This window comes from Marmota marmota, unplaced genomic scaffold, assembly GCF_001458135.2.
Source record: "Marmota marmota marmota unplaced genomic scaffold, marMar, whole genome shotgun sequence".
Taxonomy (NCBI): Eukaryota; Metazoa; Chordata; class Mammalia; order Rodentia; family Sciuridae; genus Marmota; species Marmota marmota.
Genome location: NW_025999941.1, coordinates 6,276,093 through 6,302,292, shown reverse-complemented (window position 1 = coordinate 6,302,292; position 26,200 = coordinate 6,276,093). Strand labels below are relative to the sequence as shown.

At 35.2% G+C, this 26,200-nt stretch overlaps 1 protein-coding gene across 1 annotated transcript in view; it reads right to left on the bottom strand.

Annotated features, from left to right (window-relative positions):
* Window positions 1-21,448, bottom strand: part of Dnah12 (dynein axonemal heavy chain 12) — a 267,252-nt gene extending 245,804 nt beyond the window's left edge. The window contains exons 1-12 of the mRNA XM_048801012.1: window positions 21,372-21,448; window positions 21,171-21,287; window positions 20,719-20,896; window positions 12,710-12,791; window positions 12,536-12,562; window positions 6,486-6,675; window positions 5,034-5,106; window positions 4,646-4,804; window positions 4,253-4,448; window positions 2,237-2,425; window positions 1,186-1,342; window positions 380-471 (exon numbers count right to left, since the gene is read on the bottom strand). Coding sequence (XP_048656969.1) covers window positions 380-471; window positions 1,186-1,342; window positions 2,237-2,425; window positions 4,253-4,448; window positions 4,646-4,804; window positions 5,034-5,106; window positions 6,486-6,675; window positions 12,536-12,562; window positions 12,710-12,791; window positions 20,719-20,888 — 1,335 coding nt within the window. The 5' untranslated portion in view covers window positions 20,889-20,896; window positions 21,171-21,287; window positions 21,372-21,448. The remainder of the gene's footprint in view (window positions 1-379; window positions 472-1,185; window positions 1,343-2,236; window positions 2,426-4,252; window positions 4,449-4,645; window positions 4,805-5,033; window positions 5,107-6,485; window positions 6,676-12,535; window positions 12,563-12,709; window positions 12,792-20,718; window positions 20,897-21,170; window positions 21,288-21,371) is intronic.
* Window positions 21,449-26,200: the final 4,752 nt, after the last annotated feature.

Genomic DNA, 26,200 nt, shown 5'->3' with positions numbered 1-26,200 from the left:
CAAAGCAAAAGCAATCATTCCTTCTTCTGTATTTCTACCATACTTTGACCATCTCTTCCTTCCAGTATTTATCTTATGTCATACTAGTTCTTTCTATATCAGGATTTCAAGCCAGATTTAAGCTCCTGAAGAAAGTATTTATGTATTATTTATTTCTGAATCACCAAAATCTTAGGAGGTATCTGAATATGATAGGGATTTTTTTTGTTAAAATAATGAATGAGTAAATGAGTAACTAAGAAAAAAAACACTAACCAATTAGTTTATTAAAATGGTGTTTAAAATAAAAATTCTATTTAACTTAATTAAAACATCTAGACCTAGAATAATTTAAAGAGAAATTCAAAAAGCATCAACAAAAAACAGAATTACTACTTACCTCTGTGTATTCATCAAAAGTATGATCTTCTGCCTGAAAATTCTGTATCACCTTAACTGCAATACCATCAAGGAGCCAATTATATTTTTCAACTGAAAATTAATAAGCCAATTAAAATCTTGATAATACTCTTTTAAAAAGGTAAAGTGCTTCTTTATATGATCATAAAATAGGGTAGACTACTCATATACTATTATTAATATACTATGCGTATACATAGATTTCTGAATTTAAAAGAATGGATAGAATAAAATAAAAGACTTAATAAGCAAATGAAGTTAAGTATATTTTTTAATAAGGGCAACAGAGTATTTGAGGCTTTTAAAATAACTTAGTGATATAAATGATACCAGTAAATAATAGACTGCCAAATGACAATTATCTATCTGACCTCAAACAAACTTAGGGAGACTACACACCAATAAAATTTTCCCCCAGGCTTTTTAAAACTGTTTTCAAGAATTACCTTGGTTTTACCCTTGATTTAGCTTCCTCCTTATTTAAATAAAGGCATTTTGTCTATCTGTAACTAAAAAAAAATTTTTTTAAATGGAGGGGCTGGGGTTGTGGCTCAGTAGTAGAGCGCTTGCCTCATATGCATGGAGCACTGGGTTCTCTTCTTCTGTTAACATTCATCATTTATACCAGGCAATAAAATTCAAATTTGGGAGGTTTGATCCTTGACTCTTGTCAAAAGCAGTAATTATGCTCAGTTCTGGCTCTTCCTTAACAACCCTGGATAACCAAATATCCAATCAAATTGTAGTTAAAATGAAGACACATAATATTAAATATTTCAAATATACCATATGTCTCATGATGTTTCCTTGCACCTTGTAAGTTCTGATGTATTGCCACCTTCAGTGTATTAAGAGCCCACTGTAACACATGTTCAGGAAGTTCTGTGTCAAGATTTACAGGTGCTGAAGTTCCTGATAGCCAAGAGGGTACTGTTTGGATATTCTAATACAAATACAAATTAAAACATATGTACTAATTATATGTACAATTGATCCATATGGAGATTTTATTCTATATTTTTAAAAATTCTGATTTCCATGGTCCAAGGAAAAATAACTCAATGCAAAGTAATAATTTAAAAGTGACAATAGCATGCAATCCAATATAAAAACTTAAGTTGGGTTAGTTTTACATCATTCCACAAATATTTATTTATTATAATGTCAATGTGATTACATAGACAGCTCTAGAAATTAGATCTTGTTCTTAAGAAGTTCACAATTCAGTCAGGTATGGCAGCACACACCTGTAATTCTAGGGATTTGGGAGGCTGAGGCATGAGGACTGCAAGTTCGAAGTCAGCCTCAGCAACTTATCAAGGTCCTGTCTCAAAATAAAAAGGGTTTGGGATGTAGTCCAGTGGTAAAATGCCCCTGAGTTAAATTCCCAGGGCCAAAAAAAACCAAAAAACAAAAACTCATTATTCAGTAGGGGAAATGAGACATGCACAAAAATTCAGTTCATAACTATAAGAAAAAACTCAAACAAGGATAATGTCCGTTTCAACCAGGAGACATTTTCAAAGAGAAAGCACTTTCTAATTTAAAATAACTTGTGGGGGTATGGGGTTGTAGCTCAGTGGTAGAGCACTTGCCTAGCACATGTGAGGCACAGGATTCAATCCTTAGCACCATATAAAAATAAATAAATAAGAAAAAGGCATTGAGTCCATCTACAGCTAAAAATATTAAAAAATAAAATAATTAAGGGAAGAAAATAAAACAAAGTTAAAGCACTTTATGCATATAAACACTTCATAAAGATTCAACTCAAATAATTTAAATTTCCTAAATAGAGCTATATAAAGAAACCTGATAGGTAAGGATGATGTAATACCTGCAGAGTTTCAGCTATTCGTTCTACCACACTCAGAACAACATCTTCCAAATCTTGAAAGGTAGGATAAAACTCCATTTTATCCTCATCAAATGTCAATTCCATCTTAAATATTGGCAATCTTTGTTGATTTTCTGAGTCAAACAGTTCTACAAATGCTTTTACAGTCCTTACTAAGAGATCCTTTAGCTGCATGATATTATAAATTACTATTAATTTAGAAAGTACAAAAATCAATCTTTAATTAAAATCATTAAATTCTTTTACATAATTAAATCACTATAATCTATAAGTCTTGGAATTACCATTTAGCAAATATATTTTTAATAAATAGTCTAAGATAATAAACAGAACAATATATGCAAACCACATTTTTCTTTACATATTTTTAGTTGTCAATGGACCTTTATTTTTTTTTACTTATTTATATTTGATGCTGAGGTTCGAACCAGTCCCTTACAAATACAAGGCAAGCACTCTGCCACTGAGCTACAGTCCCAGCCCTGCAAACCATACTTTTAAACAGAATATCAACAATCTGAAAATGGCAACAGAGAATTTTCCAAATTCTTTAGTAAGTCTGTCCCTGGCACATAAAACATTCCAGAAGATCAAATAACATGGTAAATACTGGGCATAAGGCAGGACTGACCCTTAAAGGTGAGTGTTGTAACAGCGTGGCATGCACATGAGAAGTGGTGTGCTAGAGCTCCTGTTTTTACAAAAGCCAATTATTAAATATTCAAGAATCATGGGAGCCAGTTATTAAACACTAAGAAACTAGAGATTATGGTGAGAATATTTACACCACAGAAATCATCAAACACCAGAACTTAGGTGGTTATTTTCTCTGGAGAGCCAGATGTCTAGCACACTCGTTAGGTGAAGTTGAAGCCACTGGAACTTGGTATTTTTTAATTTTTTTTTTTGGAACTTGGTATTTACACAATATATTTCTAAGTATAAAAAATTCAATCTTATAGAGAACCAACTGTTGGAAATGTAGCCCAACAGACAAATATAAATTGAAATGATCTTCAAAATGTGCATTTCTTTACTGTTCACCAAATAATTAGTCCCTTTAAGAGAGTAAAGGTGGAAAGGAAACCATATATATTAGTTACAGTAATACATACAAATATTAAACATATATATTATCCTCTTAAAGAAACAATACAAAATTCATAGAATCTTTGGATATCTTTACCAAAAGAGAAAGTTTTTAATCAAAACTGTTTTTCTAGGATTGTTATGTTTACAGTCATAAAAATTTGAGGAGCCTATAAACATAATTGTTTGAAGTTAATGTTCTCTGTCATTCAAAGATGATAAATAGCTGAGTTCAGTAGCACATGCATGTAATCCCAGTAACTCAAGAGGCTGAGACAGGAGAATCACAAGTTCCAGGCCAGCATCAGCAACATAGTGAGACCCTCTCTCAAAGTAAAAAAATAAAAAGAGCTGAGGAGGTAGGCTTAGTCGTTAAGCACCCTGGTTCAATCCCCAGATGGCGGGAAGAAAAGGAGGGGTGGTGATCAATAATCAATAACATTTTGAACCAAGACTCAATGAGAACAAAATGAGAAAAAACTCAATCAACTTGGAATTTAATAACTTCGAAAATGTATTACTAGAATAGTCCTTTTCTTAACATACTCCTAGAGATGATTAGCTTTCATCCTTTAAGAATGAGCCAAGTTAATCACTCATAATATTGGCACATACTTCTAGACTTTCCTCATTTTTTATTAAGTTACTTATTTTTTACAATTCTAGGGATGGAAGCCAGGGTCTCACACTTACTAGCAAGCATTCTACCACTGAACTATATCCCCAGTCATCTCTCATTTTAGATTGCCTCAAAAATTATTTTTTGATAAATATAAACAAAATTACAATAAAAATATTTTCTTAATTTATTTCAAAATAATTACTCAGCACTGTTAACAGAATGTTATCTAAAATACTGAATAATTTTAACAATGCTATCATTTAAGATACATAAAATGTATTTACCTGATTTGTCATAAGTGTGGAAACACAACTATAAAATGCATCCAATTTTTCAGGCTTAATGCCTTCTAGTGACTCCTTTTTGGTAAAGAGACTTATAACCTGTGGATACCATGTGTTCATTATCTTCTCTTCTGCCTTTTTAGCTTGAATGGACAGATCAGTTTTTAGTGATTCACAATCAATTGGGCCTTTAGCTCTATTTTTGAGGGGAAAAAATATCTATTTTGAAGCAAAAGACATTGGTTTTCATACACAATTATTGATGACAATTGTTTTTAGTTCTAAAATCTAAAGAAATGTTTTGAAGATTTATGAGTCAGTTTAAAAATTATACAGTCAAAATGTCAAGCAAGGAGACATTTAGAATGATAATTAATAAATATAGGATTTTACCTAATTCCTGTTACATCCAGCAAAACTGTATTAGCAAATGTTGTATAACCAAGGTCCAGTAATATTTTCATAGTTGGATGAACAATGTGCAAATCAGATGCTATTTGATTTCTTGCCTGCACATAGTTGTAATGCCAAGGATTGGAATAATCTAGTCCTCTAAAAAGCAAAACACCATGTCAAATATGATTAAAACAATATACCCTAGTGCTTCACAACAGTAGACGTGAATGTAAAATCAGTTCATTTTCAAACAGTGTAAAAAAAAACTAGATGTAATACTACTTTTAAAAATATTTTACTATGTCCATGCATGAATATATGAATAAATAAATTCTGATATGTGCACAAAAAATAGGAAAATAGATAAAGTAAATGATTTACTCACAGAGGGGATTCAGGTAAAGGGCCTCCTTCATCTTCAAGCCATTTAACTGGTGGTTTCACAAGAACACTCTGTACTAAAATATATGTTTGTATTAATATTTCTTGAAATCCTTGCAAGACCTGTTCATATCAAAATCTCTGATTTGGGTTACGGGATGGTAGTTTACTATGAATTAAAATGAGCATAAGAAAAAAAACTTTATTTAGAACAAAATCAAGCTCTTAATACTATTTTAGCCATAGTATGGAGGTAAATTCAGTTATAGGAAAACTCTTAATTCTCAGTTCTTTGTGTTGTCTACTCAAAGGTCCCTGATATGGCCACTTAAGAAAACTTATGGCATGGTACTTAATAGGGCTGGAGGGAAAAGGGGCTGGGGAGATGATGGTTCAAAGATATAATATTTCAGTTTTATAGGAGGAATAAATTCAAGAGATCTATTGTACAATATGGTGACTATAGTGAATGACATGTAATGCACTCTTGAAAACTGCTAACAAAGTAGATTTTAAGTATTCTTACCATACACAAAAAAAAGTAAAATCATGAGAGGGCTGGGTTGTGGCTCAGTGGTAGAACGCTCGCCTAGCATGTGGAGGCCCTGGGTTCAATACTCAGCACCACATAAAAATAAAATAAAATAAAGGTATTGTGTCCAACTACAACTAAAAATTAAATATTAAAAAAATCATGAGTACATGAGGCAATACATATGTTAATCAGCTCAATTTAGCCATTATTCAATGTATACATATTTCAAAACATGTTGTACATGACAAAATATACAATTTTTTTCAATTAAGAAAAAAATATTCCAGGGCTGGGGTGGTAACACAGTGGTAACAACGCCTATATAGCACCTGTGAGGCACTGGATTTGATCCTCAGCACTACATAAAACTAAATAAATAAATGAAACAATGGTATTGTGTCCATCTATAACAAAAATATTTTTTAAAAAGAAAAATATTCCAATAACAATCATAACGATTAAATTCCTAATAAATCTGCCAAATACATTAATATGTTCTGAAAACCCTGTAAACAGGAAAGTTAAAATCAAAAAGGCAAAGTTAAAAAATCAAAACTCTACAAGGATTAGCTAATAAACACAAAAATTACAAAAAGTGCCCTTAAAGCTACAAAGATTTTGACTATATTATGGGCACAAAATAAAACTTTCAGGGCTGGGGTTGTGAATCAGTGGTGGAGTACTTGCCTAGCACATTTGAGGCACTGGGTTTGAGCCTCAGCATGACATAAAAATAAATAAATAAAGTAAAGATATTGTGTCCATCAACAACTAGAAAAATTTAAAAATTAAAAAACTTTAAGAAAAATTCATATTTGAAATTGATAATAGTTTAAATATATAGTGTTCCCTATTTATTTTGCTTCTACTTTTGGTTCAACACCAGAAGCAAAGGCAAAAGAAGCTTGATGTGTTACTTACCCAAATATCTCTTCATGCTTTTTTCAAAGTCACTTGACACCTCATCTATGAGACTTTCAAGCAGTTCTTCTCTTTTTTTCCCTTCCTTTAAAGACTCAGGTATCAGCATTAACAAGTTATCCAGCCATTCCTGCTGAATAGGTACTATAGGACTACTTTTTACACAGTGCTTCATAAACATGTAGTTGAACTGAAAACGTAATAAGAAATATTAAATGTTCTTCATGGTGTGACATTTCAGTATAATTCCTGAGCTCAAGCCTACTAAAACATGTTTTTCAGAATAAAAATATTCGTAGCCATGCAAGGTGGCATATATCTATAATCCCAGCTGCTTGGGAGGCTAAGGAAGGAGGATTACAAATTCAAGAATAACGCAGCAATTTAGCCAGACTCTGTCTCAAAATTAAAATGAAAAGGGCTGGAGCTGTAGCACAGTGGCAGAGCACTTTCAAGAGCTTTAGTTTAATTGCCAGTACTGAAAAAAAAAATTGTCAACAATAACATGTTTTCAGAATAAAAACCATTTTTTAAAAAAAAAAAGCGTCACAAACATTTTATCTTTTTTTTTTGATGAGCTCTTGTCAAATTAATGTTCTTAGTACATCCTTCATTTTCTCAAGCTAAAAAGAAGCTCCTTTAACTAATTTATTATTACTTAATTCAACAAATACTCAAACACTGTTGTGACTACTGAGCTATGTATTAAACATAATGACTAATTAGAACAAATTAAAAAATTTTAAAGTATTAAACATAATTATTAAAAATGTGGAAAAAACATAACAGTAGCCTATGCTCTCTTGAATGTTATATTCTGATATAAGAGTAGTATAGTCTAATTTCACAAATTCTTCCATAAGAATGAGGAGTCTAACAAAAAATATTCATAAATAAATGGAAGACAACATTTAATCTCAGTAAAGGCATTTAATGTCCTAAAAAAATATCAATTTTGTGTTCCAAAGTTAACACAATCCAATAAAAATATCTATACACATTTTAATAAAACTAGATAACTTGATCATAAAGTTCTTGTGGGAAAATAAACATATAAGAATAGCCAAGAAAACTCTAGGAAATAAGATCTACCATGGAGGACTGGCCCTGGGAGACATCAAAACATACTATAAGGCCTATGTGATTAGAACAATAAGATAAAGGTATATGAGCAGACAGGCCAGTGGAAAAGAATACAAAGTCCAGAAACAGAACAGTATATCAGAAAATTTAACATAAAATTATCATTGCATCTCAAAGCAGTGGGGCAAAGATCAAGGTTTGAATAAATAGTCCTGGGACAAATGGTTAGTCATTTGGAAAAAGATAAATTAGTCCATACCTTCTACCATACACAAGAATAAACTTCAAACAGATCAGAAATTTAAATTCTACATTGAAACTACACAAGAAGAAGAAGAAAAAAAAACATGAATCAAGGGGCTAGGTTTATACTTCAGTATAGAGTGCTTTGCCTAGCACACGTGAGGCACTGGGTTCGATCCTTTACACCACATATAAATAAAATAAATGTTCCGTGTCCATCTACAACTAAAAATATTTTGAAAAAAAATCAAGTTTATAGCTCAAGCATAGGGAAAAACTTCTCAAGTATGATTCAAATTTCAGATACAATCAAGAAAAAAAGTGATAAATTTTGCCATATGAACCCAATGCTTCATGCACTCCCAGCAAACACTCTACTATGGAGCCACATCCCCAGCTTTGTGATAGATAAATTTTGACTATATAAAAACATTTGCAAGGGCTGGGTGCAGTGGGGCATGCCTGTAATTCCAGCAGCTTGGAAGGCTGACAGGAGGATAACGAGTTTAAAGCCAGGCTCAGCAATAGCGAGGCGCTAAGCAACTCAGTGAGACCCTGTCTCTAAATAAAATACAAAATAGAGCTGGAGATGTAGCTCAGTGGTTGTGTGCCCCTGAGTTCAATCCCTGGTACAATAAAATAAAAATAAAAACAGTATGCAAGGCAAAAATGTCAATTAAAAAGTCAAAAATACTGGCACTCCAGGAAAAAATATTTGCAAGATACACCTCAGATAAAGTACAACAAATTCTTGGAAAATTTAGGATATGGGTGAATCTTGAAGACAGTGTTTTAAGTGAATCAAGATAATAATGAAAAGACAAATACAGGGTAGGGAATATAGCTCAGTGGTAGAGCACATGCTTATTAATATCAGCAATCACCAAAAATATAGACAAATATTGTATAATTCCACTTATATGAAGCATCTAAAGTTATTAAATTCATAGAAAAAAAGAAGGGTAATAACAAGAAGCTGAGGAGAGGATGAAATGGAAGGTTATTATTTAATAATATATTGAGTTTGGGTTTTACAAGATGAAAATGTTCTGGAGATTGGTTGCATAACAAGGTAAAAAGGCTTAATACTACTGAACTATATTCTTAAAACGGTTAACACGGTAAATTTTGTGTTATGTGTATTTTATCACAATTCATAAAGGGACAATAAGTCCAAACTCACAATTAAAATGGGTAAAACAGGGGCTGGGGTTGTGGCTCAGAGGTAGAGTGTTCACCTACTATTCGAGACCGGGTTCTATCCTCAACACCACATAAAAATAAAATAAAGATATTGTGTCCACCTATAACTAAAAAATAAATATTTTTTTAAAAATGGGTAAAACATATGTACCAACATTTCAAATATTTTAAAGATGGAATCATCTAGCCAAATACATAGTAATAGAGGAAGGGTTCCTGGGCATGATGACTGAGCTGGATTAGGGACAACCAGAAAGCACAGATGGAAAGAGAACATGTTGGGCAAAAGTAGCAGGTAAGAAATGTCCTGTTTCCTCAAGCAAGTCCATGATGGTGGAGTATAAAGTATAATATAGAGAGTGATGAGAAGAGGTTGGCAAATAGGTAAGGGTCACATTATGAAAGGCCTTGCCTGCCACATTAAGCTTTAATTTTCTAGATTGTGGTAAGCTACTGATGGTTGCTGTAGTTAAAACAAAAAATGAAATTCTGATCTAAGGATAGAACATGAATAGGATCAATTTGAGAAATAGTCACAGCCATGTGGGGACAAATTACATGGCAAGTGGGTAGTTGAAAGGGAAAAGAAGTGAATACTCAGACATTTTAAGCATGAGTGATTGATAGTGATAATAACAACTAGAACAATCTCAGGAAGGAAGGTTCATTTTTCAACATATTGAATTTGAGGTATTTTTACATAAAATTATTTTGGAATCAGCAACATATAAAAGGTAGTTAAAACCAGAAATTGAATCATCCAGGAAGATTCACAGAAAGAGAACAGCAGCTATAGGCAGACAAGGAAGAGGAAACCATGAAGATGACAGAGAAATAACAAGAGTCAGAAAAGCAAATACAAGGGAATATTCAAAAAGAAAGAAATCAGCTGGAGCCAGGCACATGCTTTTAATCCCAGCAACTGAGGAGGCTGAAACAGGAGGATCAAGAATTCAAGGCTAGCTTCAGCAATTTAGCAAGACTAAGACTATTTGAGACTCTGGCTCAAAACAAAAAATAAAAAGGACTGAGTTGTAATTCAGTTCTAAAGTGTCCCTGGGTGGGCTGGGGTTGTGGCTCAATGGTAGAGTGTTTGCCTAGCATGTGTGAGGCACTGGGTTCCATTCTTAGCACCACACATAAATAAAGGAATAAAATAAAGGCCCATTGACAACTGAAAAAAAATTAAAATAAAAAAATGCTCCTGGGTTCAATCCCCAGTAAAAGCAGCAGCAGCAGCATTGTCTCTATTTTATTTATTAATTGTCTCTATTTTATTTCAGCTATTCTAATAGGTATGTAGGAAAAATTCATCATGGTTTTAAATTGTATTATCCTAATGGTTAATGATACTGATTTATCTTTGATGTGCTTATTTGCCCCCAATACATCCTCTATGGTGAAATGTCTTACCCAGTTCTCTATTAGTTGGTTTATTTTTATACTTTTGAATTTTAGGAGTTCTTAATATATTCCAGATTCTAGTTCTTTTGGATATGGGAGTATTTTCTCCCTGTGAGTGACTTGTTTTTCATCCTCTTAATGGTCTTTTGCTGAGCAAGAGTTTTCAATTTTGATAAACTCTTATTGGAGTTTTTTATGGATTATGCTTTTGAGGTCATACACAAGAACTCTTTGCCTAGTCTTGACATTTTTTGTCTAAAGTTTTATAATTTTATGTTTCTCCTATGTTTTCTTCTCAAAGGCTTTTTTTCCTGATATTAGGGATTGAACCAGGGTCTCAGATATGGTAGGTAATTGTTCTACCACTAAACTATATCCCTAGATGTCAAAAGTATTTTTATAGACTTTATTTTAAACTGGTACCAGGGATTGAACCCAAAGGTGCTCAACCACTAAACCACATCTCCAGCCCCTTTATTTTTTAAGACATGGATTTTACTAAATTACTTAGGGCCTTGCTAAGTTGCTGAGGCTGGCTTTGAACTTGTGATCCTCCTGCCTTAGCCTCCCACACCACTGGGATTATGGGCATGCCCCACCACAACTGGTTGTGTGCATGTGTGTCTATGTGCTTATGTGTGGTACTGAGAATCAAAGGCACTGGGGAATCAAAGCCAGGGCTTTATGTATGCTATGCAAGCACTCTACCACTGAATTACAGCCCCAGACCCTATATTTTACCTTTTATATTTAAACCTATGATCAATTTTTTATTAATCTTTGTATAAGGTATGAGGTTTAGATTAAGGTTTTTGTTTTGTTTTTATGGATGTCCAATTACTCCACCCCATTTGTTGAAAAAGTTATTCTTCCTCCATTGAATTATTTTTGTCAAAAATCAGTTGGAGGGGCTGGGGTTGTGGCTCAGTGGTAGAGTGCTCACCTCGCATGCATGAGGTACTGGGTTCTATCTTCACACCACATAAATGAAAAATAAAGATATTGTGTTCACCTAAAACTAAAAAATAAATATTAAAAAAAAGAATGCTAAATATATACACAAATACACCTTACAATTCACCCAACCTCATGTTTGGGGGTTATGGTGTACATTCCAGTTCTTATATCTTGTAAAGAGGTACATCTAAAGTCTCCAGAAAAGTTTAGAGACAGGGGAAGAAAGGGGAAGGGCATTTAAAGAACAAAGCCTTGACTAACTGAAAAAAGAAAGGTTCTTCCATATATCCTCAACCCATAGGAAGGTATTCTCAGCCCTCTATCCTCAAAGAAAAGAAAACCTTTCAGGACTTATAAGGCTTATAGCCCCATCTGGGAACATGCAGTATAATTTCCTCTTATACATAACCAATTCCAAAAGTCTCTGTATCCTTCCTATTAAATAATATTTACATGCTATCATATTTCTGCTAATCACTTTGCAGTCCCACATCATCATCCATGCAGTCAGAGTCATTTTTTTAAAGAATCTCTAGCACCTAGTATGTATCTAGCATATATTAGATTCTTAATGAGGTATCTGTTGTTTGGATAAATAGCCATCATTATATCAATATCAGTATAATCAATTATAGCCTTAATTTTAAAATGAAGATGTATTTCCTTTAAAATTGCCACTCAGAATATTTTTTAAATTGTTTGGAATAAGAACTATTATTTACACAACTAACCCTCAAATAATAAATGACAACAAAGCGTAACTCTTAAACCCCATATTGTCACTGGGCACCGTGGCACATGCCTATAATCCCAGCAACTCGGGAGGCTGAGGCAGGAGTATCCAGCATTCAAAGCCAGTCTCAGCAAAAGTGAGGCACTATGCAACTCAGTGAGACCCTCTCTCTAAAATACAAAATAGGGCTGGAGATGTGACTCAGTAGTTGAGTGCCCCTGAATTCAATCCCTGGTACCCCCACCCCAGAAAAACCCCGTATTATCCATGACATGCTTGTTTCCTTGGGCAGGAAAAAAAACCAAAAACCTCAGTTTCTAAATTTCTTTCTTTCCTAGGATGAGGCATAACAAGGGGTCTTAGAAAAATCACTTTGAATTAATTTATTTGAACATTTTCAAAACAAGAAATAAAAAATTGAACTCACTCCTTTTCTTTTAATTTCACTGGTCATCTGTAAAAAACAAATAAGATAATTAAGAAGAAAATTTTTAAAAATCGAAAATATTTTAAATGTATCTATTATTTAAAATTATTCATATTGAGATTAAAATAATTAATATAGTATAAGGATAAGTATTTTTAAAAGAAAATAACTTACAGTTGGAGGATAATCAACTTCTGGTAATGGTGGTATTCGTTTATCCAATGTTCTGTCTAGATTTTTTTTGGCTCCATCAATTCTGAAATTTATAATTAGAAAAACATATAACTCTAGAAGCTAACATTAGCATAAATTATTAAAAACACTGAAAGTCTAACATTTTTTCAATTCCACTAAAAGAAAAGATATTCAAAAACTCTTTATCTGACTAAATTTTCTATGAAAAAATTATCAATGAGTCCTAAAATTTTATGTTGTTCAAGTATAAGGTAAAAGGGTGAGAGTAAAAATAAAATCAACTTTTTCAATTGTAACTTACTGACAATTTGAAAATTAGTCCCAATGCAGAGGGAATCATCTCTGTTCAAATTAATACTGTCAGAGAAGGCTTCCCTTATCTACTATATAAATAAGTACCTCTCTCTTTCACTATCTGTCTTCATTTATCTTTCTTCATAGCACTTACCAACATTTAATATATACTGTAGACTTTTTTATTCATTGCCATTATCCCCAATAAGAACAGTATCTGGCACACATTATGTACTCAGTTTTACCTTAAAAACTGTGTATGGATTTTTATCATATATAAAATATAATTTCCTCTTTAAATTAATTTGTACCATATTGGATAAAAAAATTCATCTTACAACAAATATTAATACATGCAAATGGTATACTAGGTACTATTAAAATATAGCAGCAATAAATCTCTAGGAATTTATAAACTGAGTGAGAAAATAAGAGAGTGCCAGGCTGGGGATGTGGCCCAAGCGGTAGCACACTCGCCTGGCATGCGTGTGGCCAGGGTTTGATCCTCAGCACCACATACAAAGATGTTGTGTCTGCCGAAAACTAAAAAAATAAATATTAAAATTCTCTCTCTCTCTAAAAAAAAAAAAAAAAAAAAAGAGAGTGCCATAAGGGCACTCTGGTGGTTCAGAAGAAAGATGAGTTTGTTCCACCTGATGAACATATCAGCATTTGCAATGAGCTTTAAATTAAAGAGAAGATTTCAGGTGGAGCTGTGGTTTTACTGGGATCTGAAAAACAGGAAGGCAAAGGAAGGATCAAAGGAAAAAGGGATAAAAGGAGTTGTCCAAACTGTCCAAAGTTTACGGGATGAGATGGACTTAAGTCTGGAGAAGCGGTTTGGAATATCCACCTAATGGCCTCAAATGGCAACTTTTGCATTTAATCAACAATGGGAATGACGAAGAGCTTTTGAGCAAGGAACATTTTAAGACAAACCTAACCATTTATAAAGGCCAGATACATTTTAAAAGATGACCAAAGAAGAAGACATTCAAGGAAAAGAGACCTCAGAAAGATTGGAGGATGCCAAGTATGACAAGAATTATTAAAAAACAACAACTGAGTGGGGTGCAGTGGCACACACCTGTAATCCCAGAGACTCAGGAGATGGGAGACTGAGGTGGGAGGATCTCGAGTTCAAAGCCAGCCTCAACAACTTAGTGAGGCCTTAAGCAACTTAGCAAAACCCTCTATCAAAATAAAAAGTAAAGGGCTGGGGATGTGGCTCAAGCGGTAGCGCGCTCGCCTGGCATGCGTGCGGCCCGGGTTCGATCCTCAGCACCACATACAAACGAAGATGTTGTATCTGCCAATAACTAAAAAACAATAAATATTTAAAAAAAAAAAAAATAAAAAAATAAATAAAAAGTAAAAAGGGCTGGGGATGTTGCTCAGTGGTTAAGCGCCCCTGCATTCAATCCCCAGTACAAAACAAAACAACAACTGAAGGATGAAGGAGATACCATTAGAAAGGTAAGAGAAGAACCAAAAGGAATTTCACAGTAAGTGTGGTTACGGGAACCATAGCCTGGGCATAAAGGGCCATGTCTGTTTTACTCACTATTCCAAGGTACATAAGCTCAATAAATACTTAATGAATGAACGACCAGAATAGTGGATGTGGGGAAAATATCAGATGTCTAGTTCAGTACTTTGCTTGATATGTGAACATTCTCAACAATATCAAGCTATACCCATGGTAACCCAGGGCAAGGGCTCAGTGGGGGGATGGTCAGTCATCATCACTTTCTGAGACAACCCAATTTATTATCAGTTAAATTCATTTTCTTAGAAACAAATTTCTTATATTGACTTGTGGCTTTATACGTCTATTCTCTGCAGCTACATACAAAGGGTCAGATTCTTCCATGTTACTCTTCCAAAAACTTGATAACCTGCCCAGTTCCTTCAACTACTCCTGTTAATAAGAGTTACTGTTTATAGGAGCTTATTATATCCTAGGCATTGACTTAAGACCTTTACAAGCATGGATTTCATTTAACTCTCATACCAATCCTAAGTAAGCAATATTCTTTTCTCCATATTTTTTAAAAATATTTTCTTTTTTAGTTGTAGTTGGACACAATACCTTTATTTTATTTATTTATTTTTATGTGGTGCTGAGGATTGAACCCAGGGCCTTGCACATGCCAGGCAAGCGCTCTACCATCGAGCCACAACCCCAGCCCCTCTTTTCTCCTTTTATAGGTAGGTATATAAGGATAAGTAAAGTTATATAACTTGTCAAATTCACATGACTGCAGAGATGGGATATGAATCAAGGCCTGAGTGATGTGAGAGTCTATATTCTCACCAATTAAGTAAATTTTGTGGTTTCAAATTTCCTCCCTCCTCTGGTTTATCAATGTCTCTCTTAAAATGTGATCCCAGGATCCCAGATGTTGAAAAGTACAGAGTGAATTTTTCCTCTTCCCTATACTAGATATTCTACATTTATTAAAGCAGCCTAAGACTGCATTTGCTTTTTTGAGTACCCTTACCACCCCTATTGAATCTTACTGAGCCTGTACTAAACTCCTAAGACTTTTTAAAAATATATTTTAGCTTACACATAGACACAATATCTTTATTTATTTTTATGTGATGCTGAGGATCAAACCCAGTGCCTCACATGTGCAAGGCAAGCCACAACCACAGCCACATCTTAAGACTTTTTTGACATTAAGTGGAAAATACTCCTTTTTTTTTTGGGATACTGGGGATAAAACCCAGAAGCTCTTTACTACTGAGCCACATCCCCAGTCCTTTTTATTTATTTATTTATTTTTGAGACAAGGTCTACAGTAAGTTGCTTAGGACTTCACTAAATTGCTGAGGCTGACCTTGAACTTGCCATCCTCTTTTCTCAGCCTCCTGAGTTTCTAGGATTACAGATGTGCACCACCACACCTGACCCTCCTCTTTTCTTTGTTAATCTTCAAGACCCTTCTTCATTTCTCCCTGAATAGCCTAGATTTCAGCAATTGCTACTTTCAAGGAATGTTACTTATACATTGGTATGCTAATTGGCATTTGTGTAGGCAGGCTTGCACTGTAGTTAGCCCAACATAAAGATAAATGCCAATTTCCTTGAACTTTCTATATGAAAATGCCACATCTTTTTTTTTTTTTTAAAGAGAGAGGTGAGAGAGAGAGAGAGATAGAGAGAGAGGGAGAATTTTTGATATTTATTTTTTAGTTTTCGGCAGACACATCTTTGTTTGTATGTGGTGCTAAGGATCGAACCCGGGCCGCACGCATGCCAGGCGAGCGTGCTACCGCTTGAGCCACATCCCCAGCCCCAAAATGCCACATCTTAATAAAGCAACAATTTCTGGAACATGTTTTCTCCTACTGTCTATGAATAAAAAGAACTGGGAAGGACATAATAATGAGCCTTTTACTCCCTGTTTTTGCTCTGTATATTAACAATTTAAAAGTAATAAACAAAAACTGGATTTCACAGGACTGTGGATGACCACATGTGGTAAAAAAGAGAAATACTGGTTTAATTCAAGAAAGGAAGTAGTAGCTAAGGAAGAAGGCAGCTCTTTCCCAGAACTTGGGAAAGGTATGAAATGATGCTGACTCATCGATGTGGGTCTCAGGAACTGGTACCAGCAGCGGGCCCAATTCTGCTTAGAATTCCTTACATTCTACGTCACCCTGGACTCTATTCCACAAACCTCATCCCATCTTTGAAACAAGCTTGCATTCCAATTGTCTAATTCTCCAATTGTCTAATATGAGGAAATAGAAAATCCCAAAGCTGTGGCCATCCAGAAAGACATGTTTCCAGCATTAAAACTTCCAATTCTAAATGCTTTATTCCCAAAGAAACCTATGGCAATTCTAAGTCTGATATTAAATATGACATTATACTTCAGAAAATTTTGAGGCAGTATTTTTTGATTAAGCAGCCAAATAAATGTGGTACTATTTACAAATCTGTATAAAGCACAATCACATTCATTCACCAATAATAACATACCAAACACTATGTTTTGTGTTGAAATTTCTCTCCTTAAGCATGTGAGAGTTTAGTGGAAGAGAAATACTACTAGGAAAAAAACAGCAATGCTCCCTGTAATTCTCTTTTCTGTTGCTTTTCCTTCTGCTTTATCAGTCATATTTAGTTGCCCTTGCCCCACACTGCATCTAATTCCTAATACCTCAGCCCTAGGTTTTTCACTTCATATTTCCCTCAACCCTCTGCCTCTTCCTCCTTCTTCCCCCTTTGGCTCCTCCTCCCCTACCCCCATCTTAGTGATTTTCAATCATTCCCCTATCTTTAAAAATCGTCTAAATGCTGGTGATCCCCAAATTTCTATCTTCAGCCTAGACTTCTCTTACTAATACCAACTTCCTTATAACATTTTCCCTTAAATTACATAGGCAATTCAGCTCCAAAAGTGAGTTAATGTTGTTGTTTTTTTTACCCCCATCTCCTGGACTTCCAATTCTCTATAAATGACACTACCATCCACCCAGCTAACGAAGCAAATCTAATAGCAAGTCCTACTGACTCTGGTTCCAAAACATAGCCTCGAAAATCTTCTCTCCCAAATTACCATATGCTCTCATCTATGCTACTGTGATAGCATCTGACCTGGCTTCTTTCCTTTTACTCTAGCCTTCTTCTCCACCACTCTGTATATTCTTAATAACTGGAATGTTTTAAATGTAAATCAGATTTCACATTCATCCCCATTTAGAATATTTCAACAGGTTCTATTACACTAAAAAGATCTGAGTTCATTATCATGGCCTATAAAACCTCATGCAATTTGCCCCACTTTCTTCTCTGTCTTCACACCACTCTTCCCCAGACTTGTGATACTCCAGTAATACAGGCATTTGTCAACTGCTGCAACAGACTAAAACATTCATATTTCAAGGTTTTTGTGGCTGCTATCACCTTTCTTAGAGTGCTTTGCTCCTGCTTATTTGAGTGACAGGTTTCTTCCCATTCTTTAGATCTTTACTTAAATATTATCTCCAGAGGCCTTTCCTGCAGTGTTCCTGGGAACACCTTCCCTGTCTGTATATCTCATTATCTTACTTCTTCATAGCATCTATCACAATCTAAAAAAGACTAACATAACTTTTTTTTCTTTACTCATTTACTGTCTCCTCCCACTAGTATACAAACTTCTTAAATGCATAGTTCCTTTTAAAAAATATTTGGGGCTGGGGATGTGGCTCAAGCAGTAGCACGCTCGCCTGGCATGCGTGCGGCCCGGGTTCGATCCTCAGCACCACATACAAACAAAGATGTTGTGTCCGCCAATAACTAAAAGAAATAAATATTTAAAAAAATATATATTTAGTTGTAGTTAGACATAATAACTTTATTTTAATTATTTATTTTTCTATGTGGTGCTGAGAATTGAACCCAATGCCTCACACATACTAGGCAAGCACTCTACCACTCAACACAGTTCTTCCCTTGGTGTTTTTTATGATCTCCCTAGGAGCAAACACAGCATCTGTATAATAGCAAGTACTTAATATTTCTAAACACCCCTGAATATTCTAAATTGAGGTTAGAAGAAATAAAAATAGGTGTAAGGAAGGACAAAGAAATATAATTTTAATTTAAAGTTCTGCATACCTTTTCAGCCCTGTCACTCCTAAATTTCTGGGAAATCCATAAATCTTAAAAAGTTACTCACTTATAAAAATTATCTTGTGCATTGTCAGCCCACTAATAAACAGATTAATAGAGAGATGACATTTTAAAAACCTATAATATTGGGGCTTTCCAACATTATCTAGGGACCACATCAGCCTAAGGATCCTGAGACTAGCCAGACTGATGTCACCCTTAAATACCTTCCCATACCCACCCCTCACCAACTTACCTTTAAAAGAATAGTCAAGAACACTGAAAATGCATCTCTCACTCTTAAGCTGGTTGATCCTCATTCTCCCTTGAATGTATACTACTTGCTTTCCTAAATAAACTGTGCCTCTACTAACACATGCAGAAATTCTTTTCTGTCACATACATCAACAACCCCATTAATACTAAGTCAAGTCTCCCCCCTTCTGAGATCTCCTTGGTACACTTTTTCAGAGATATCTCTTCTCTGGTGATACAATGATTTAAGAGAAATATGTAGAGGGGATAAAGAAGGGATTTGGAGGCTTTCCAAAGGAGGAGATCCATAAATAAGCATTGAAGAATTAGTGTTAAGTATTTAGTCAGGCAGTACAGTGAAGCAAATTGTGGAGTCCATCTTTAAACTGTGAAAATAAGATTCATTCTAGAATTGTGAGTAATTCAATATGGCAATATGAGATAATGAAAAGCTTCAGAGGAAGAACAGTCTTAACTCCTAGTGAACTCCCTTTTAAGTCTTCTGAAACAATATGAGTCTTAGAAATGACGGGGATAAAAGATGTTTAATGGTACATGTATTGGTATTTGTCATTACACCTATAAATTTAGATTTAAATATGAGTAAAGATTGATGACCTAATAAAAAATTAAAATCTAAAAAAGTTATATGATTAACACATCTATTTAGCTGTAAGAAAAGTAACATAAGCCAATATTTAAATTATTAAAGTGACAACACTGACGGAGGTGGAAATTTACAACCCCTAGTGGGGGAAAAGGAAACTGAGGACTTTTTGCAATTTCCCTTATCTTCCAAAGTTCCCCTGCCTGCCAAAAGTAAGCCCACCAAAAGTATCTGACAAACTCTTCCCATGGTGTGGTCCTACTAAACCCTATAAAACTCAGACCCTTGCTATAGCCAGTCACCATTTTCCTGAAAATGTGCTCCTCCGCTGCTTAATAAAGCATTGCTGATGCATTGAGGACTGTCTCCATTTTTTTTCCTTTTTTTATTCTCTTTCATTTGCTTTCAAATATGATCATTGACAATGTTATAATAAAATCCAATCAATTGTAAAATTGTTGATAAAAGAAGCTAACAAAGAAAGGAAAGAGAATCCAGAAAGAGAAGCAGAAAGAAATCTCCCATTTAACAGGTTGGAATTTTGTTAGGTTGGAATTTTGTAAACAAGATCCACGTCTTTTTCTTCTTTTTATCCCCAGAGTCCAACAGAGTCAGGTACCCAGGAAATTCTAACTATTGAATTGAACTGCATCAGCATTATCACAGCCTTTGGTTACTGGTACCTAAATTAATTTCCACTAAATTGGGGGAGACAAGCAAGATGTTAGACTATGTTTTCTTTTATATAGAAAAAAAATTAATTGCAAGTAGTTTAAAGATAATTTACTTTCTTAAATATTTTTTCAAATGAAATGCTATTTTTACAGACCCAATTATTTGGTTTACCTACTTGAGAGGTAGAATAGTATGGTGCTTCAAGTATGTGAACTCTAGAACCAGACCACCTAAGTCTCAACCCCAGCTGTGCGACCTTGGGCAAATTACTTAACTTCTCAGTACTTCAGTTTACTCATCTAAAAAGTAGAAATAATAGTGCCTACCTTATTTGGCTGTTGTGAGAAATATAAGTGAAAAGAACAATATCTGAAAAAGTAAGCACTATATAATATTAGCTATCATTATGATTACTTTTTAACTGTTTTCCTGATAGTATCTTGCCTGTAAACAACCTACAATGCTTAAAACTTTTTTATGAGAATATGAACACTAATCAGTTCACTTGAATTCCAAGCAAGAATTAATTACTGATATGCTACTTACACTAACTGATTGATGGTCTTTTGCTGCTCCTTGGATCTTTTGTAGTTTAGCAGCTTACTTTGTTGTGGTGTATCAACCCCTATGTCTTCTGGGGGATGGACAATAGGGGGTAATTTCAAGTTCAAAGCCTCCTTTTCTGCTTCAATGGCAGCTTTGTTTGGATCTGACATCTTGTCCCCTAAAAATTAAAATATACTCTGAAAAGTTCCATATAGCCATTATTGTAAAAGCAAGCCTCAATATATTCATAACATCTCAAGACCAAAATAAAATTCTACACCCTTTTAGATCTCATCTCCCTCCCAAATATGAGACAGAGGGAAAGAGGAGAAGAGTGTAAGAGAGAGAGGCAAAGTAGGGGGAGAGAACGAGTGACAGGGGGAGAAAAAGAAAAGAGACTTCTCCTCTGGTGAAAGTAAAGAGGTAAGGAGGGGTATCCTCAGGCATCTCACAGGCTCCAGGTCCAGTAACTGGTGAACAGCAATCCTCAACCCAGTGTTAGCAATGTTGTCGCCATAGAAACCCTGTGGCCAATGCCAGAAGGGCTGAATGAAGGTTGCCTGGAGAGCCTGTTGTGAAGCACAACAGATTTAGATCACCTGTCACAACAATAATTCCCATTATTCAAGTAAATGGAGGGTGAGTCAGATTACCTGTCTTTCTTCGAAAAGGGTTCAGAAAATCAGGACCTTCAAACTCGAAAAACTGTGTGACTGGAAATTTTAATCCGCTAGAAAATAAACAGGTTTATATAAATACTTACTCTCAGAGGAGAATCAAGTCTTCAAGTGTCCCCATAGTTCGGGGAGCTGTGGCGCATGCCTATAATCCCAGAGATTGGGGAGGCTGAGGCAGACAGGTCACAAATTTGAAGCCAGCCTTAACAATTTAGTGAGATCCTGCCTCAAAAAAATTTAAAAAGGGCGGGGAGGGAGTGGCGCTTTACTCAGTGGTAAAATGCCCCTGAGTTCAATCCCAAGTCAAAAAAGAAAAGAAAGAAAATCAAGTGTACCCATAGTGACTTGTAAATATTACAACTAATCAGCAATATAATTTATCTTGTTTTTATATTTGCTGTTAGTTTACAGTAATTTCAGGAAATCTTGCCAAAATCAAATAGGTAAGGTGTGAACTTTGTATGTCTGGAAAGCAAATGTGAAATGTTGCAATTGGAAGCTGCACAGTATATACTCCCTCTAAAGAATAGCATACATGGGGCTGGGGTTATGGCTCAGCGGTAGAGCGCTTGCCTAGAACATAAGAGGCCTTGGATGGGTTCGATCCTCAGCACCACATTAAAAAATAAATGAATAAATTTTAAAAAGATATCGTGTCCAACTACAACTAAAAAATTTTTTTAAAAAATTTTAAAAAGAACAGCATACATGATTAGTCTATACCTAAACAAAATCAGGGTTGTGTGACTGGCATAGTCATTTGACAAACCTTTGAGTACTTTCTCTGTGCCAGTCACCAGGTTTTAAAAAAAAAAAAAAATTAAATGAGGGTATAGCCTATCCTGCTGAGGCTCAGACCCTGGGAAAGAGATTCAGGATCCCAGCAAATGAAGTAAGATGCCATTGGTAGAGTAGTCATGCTGTATTTGGAAGCAACAGTAGCCCCAGCCTGATTTCAGCACCCTTGAGTCCTTTCATAGGCCTTTTTTATATGCAGACCAGACAAAGAAGGCACATTGCCAATGAGTTACATAAGTGAATGCATGCTCACAAGCACTGTTTATGACCTTGAGTACATATGCTGAATCAGACTATGACTTTAGCTATATCTAAAAACAGCCTGCCAGAAGCCTTAGTGAAGAAGCCTAACTATAGCCATCTTGGGCCGTCCCTACACAGCCTTACACTATTATGTCTGACACACAGTAAGTGCTCCAAAATGTCATTTAAGTCAGTGAATGACAAAATAGAATGTCCTGATAGTTTTTTTTTTGTTTGTGGGTTTTTTGTTTGGTTACCAGGGTGTGAACCCAGGAGTGCTTTGGCACTGAGCAATATCCCCAGCCCTTTTTATATTTTTATTTTAAGACAGGATTTCACTAAATTACTTAGGGCCTCGATAAGTTGCTGAGGCTGGCCTCAAACTTGTGATCCTCTTGCTTCAATCTCCTGCAGGATCACAGATGTGTGCCACCATGCCCAGCTTGTCCTGGTAGTTTGTAAAAGCAAACTATCTTTCTGTAGAAAACAAAATACTTTTATAAGTTTGTGATGGTCTTTTGAGTGCTAATTTGATTAGACTTAACTATACTAACTGTAGAGAAGGCAGCAATCTTTTGTATGATATGCTTTCTCCCAGTTATTCAATCAAACACTAATTTGGTGCTGCAATAAAGAAAATTTGCAGATATAATTCAAATCCCCCATCAATTGATATTAGCCTAGAAAGATTATCTTTAATGAGTTTGTCTCAATCAGTAGAATTCCTTTTTGGGGGGCTGGATGGGGGGTTTAACAGGGATTCAACTCAGGGGCACTCAACCCCTGAGCCCCAACCCAGCCCTATTTTGTATTTTATTTAGAGACAGAGTCTCACTGAGTTGCTTAGCACCTCACTTTTGCTGAGGCTGGCTTTGAACTCAAGATCCTCTTGCCTTAGCCTCCAGAGCTGCTGGTATCACAGGTGCCCAGCTGGAGAATAAAAATAAAATTATATTCATTCTGGCTATAAGGGTTTTATCAGATAATTTATAAATATATCCTCCTGACTGTCTTATCAGATTTTTTTCCAGTACTAGGGATTGAACCCAAAGTCTTGTGCATACTTAGCAAAGCACTCCATCACTGAGCTTTACTCAACCCTGTCTAATCCCCTTTTTTTCCCCTTCCAATACTGGGGTGCTGGGGATTGAACTCAGGGCACTCTAGCACTGAACTACATACAATCCTTTTTAAAATTTTGAGACAGGGTCTTGCTAAATTGCCCAGTCTGGCCTCGAACTTTTAATCCTCCTGCCTTGGCCTCCCAAGTTGCTGGGATCAATGGTATGTGCCACTACAACTCAATGTCTAATCCTTTTCTTGATGGTATCTTTTGAAAAGCAAGTTTTTAACTTTGATAAAACCCAGTGTATATATTTCTTTTATAGATTGTGACAGTGAAATCATCTATAAAGACAGAAAATCATGAAGATTTTCTCCTATGTTTTCTTCTAATTTTGTTTACTTGGGTCTATGATCCAGTTAGAGTTAATTTGTGTATGCGGTGACAATAAATGGTGTAATTTTTGTATAGGGTTAATTCTGCATATAGATCCATGTGCATTTTTGCATCCCTAGCTGAGTGACCTTGGCACCTTTGTTTTAAAAAAACACTTCACTAGCTGGGCATGCTGTTGTACGTAGACTCAGCTACTTAGGAGGGTGCTGGAGAATCACTGGAACCCTCTAGCTCAAAACCAGCCTGGCCAACTTTGTGAGACCCTGTCTAAATTTTTACTCCTCACACTTCAGATAGAGCCCTAATATCCACAGTATACAAACTACTCAAAAAATTAAACAATAAGAAAACAAACAACCCAATCAACAAATGGGCCAAGGACCTGAACAGACACTTCTCAGAGGAGGACATACAGTCAATCAACAAGTACACGAAAAAATGCTCACCATCTCTAGCAGTCAGAGATATTTTTATGGTATGTAACAAAACAATGATTAAAACTAAAAGAAGATTAAATTAGATCAGCTTGCCTAAAGGAAAATCGTATTTTCTAATGGAACTTTTATTTTGCATAAATAAGCTAATTTAAGATTGACTAAATTCTGCAAAGTTGCTTGAAGAAAATACTGGGGATAAGAAAAATAAATGACATTTCAAAATTCAGAATTGTGGCTCAGTGGTAGAGCACTCATCTAGCACATGCAAGGCCCTGGGTTCTATCCTCAGCACCACATACAAAATAAATAAATAAATAAAGGTATTGTGTCCAACTACAACTAAAAATAAACATTAAAAAAATTCAGAATCACTCATGTGGGTCCTATAAACTGGAGACTTATCTCTTTCTTGCCTTAAGTCTGGGACAGGAGTCTCTGTGTTTCTCCTTTGCTAGCAAATAAATAAAATTTCTTTTTTCTAAAAACTTTGTTCTCATTTTTGGATTGGCAACAGAGCCAAGGACTGAACATGGTCCTGGTACCATGAGCAAGGACTAACTTACCTGTAGATGTATGTTATGGCTCAGAACTTTAAGAAGACAAAGAAAGACTAGAACAGTGGCATGTGCCTATAACCCCAGCAACTTGGGATGTTGAGACAGGAGGATCACATATTTAAGGTCAGCCTCAGCAACTTGGCAATGCCCTAAGCAACTTAGTGAAACCCTATCTCAAAGAAAAAGAAAAAATAGTGCTAGGGATACAGCTCAGTGGTAGAGTAACCTGAAAAGAAAACCAACAATCCCCAATTCAAATCCAGTCTGGTCTTTCAGGTCTTTAGGAAGATACATTTTCAAAATAGAAAAATCAAACACATTCTATTTAACAGCTTGATTTAAAATGCTATGTGGGCCTCCATTTGGATACTTGCCCTAGACCTCTCAAATAAGAGCAGGTCTTCTCATGCCTGACCTTTCCACATCCAGATTCATATCCAACTGCCTATGGATATGAGAAATAACCTCCTGGAACCTAACAAATATCTAAAATTTAATATGGTCTAGACACTCTCTTGATTTTCTTCTGCAAATATACTCTAATCCTAATACCTCCCATTCCTGTAAATGTCCTATCATTTGTTCAGCTGCTCTGTTTATTCCTGCCCTAATAATCCACTCTGTATTCTGAAATCAGAATTGTCTTTTTAAACATGTATCATGAAAGTTTACTCCCCTAATTAAAATCTTCCCATGGGAGAATGGATCAACAAAATGTGGTATAACCATGCAATAGAACACTTTTCAGCCACTAAAAGGGAATAAGACACTAATACATATTACAATACAGATGAAATTTGGAAATATTCTAAGTGAAGCTTTGTGTGATGGTGCACCCCTGTAATCCTCAGAAGGCTGAGGCAGAGGAATTACAAGTTTAAGACTATCCTGGACAGTGAGACCCTGTCTCAAAATAAAAAAATAAAAAGGGGAAGCAATGTAGCTCAGTGGTAAAATATACCCCTAGGTTCTCCACTGTGGGGTGTGGGGGTTGGGGTCCATCACAATAGCCAGTGCACACCTGTAATCCCAATCACTTGGGAGGCTGAGGCAGGCCTCAGGAATTTAGTGAGACGCTCAGCAACTTAGCAAGACCTTGTCTCAAAATTAAAAAAAAAAAAAAGACTGAGGATGTAGCTCAGTGATAAAGGGTTCCTGTTTCAATTCCAAATTGCAAGAAAGAAAAGAAAAATTTTTAAGAGAAGCCTATTAAGGTCCCTTAATGTATGATTTAAATATTCAGATTAGGTAAATCCATGGAAACACAAAGTAGAGTGGTAGTTACCAGTAACTGGGGTAAGTGGGAATGGA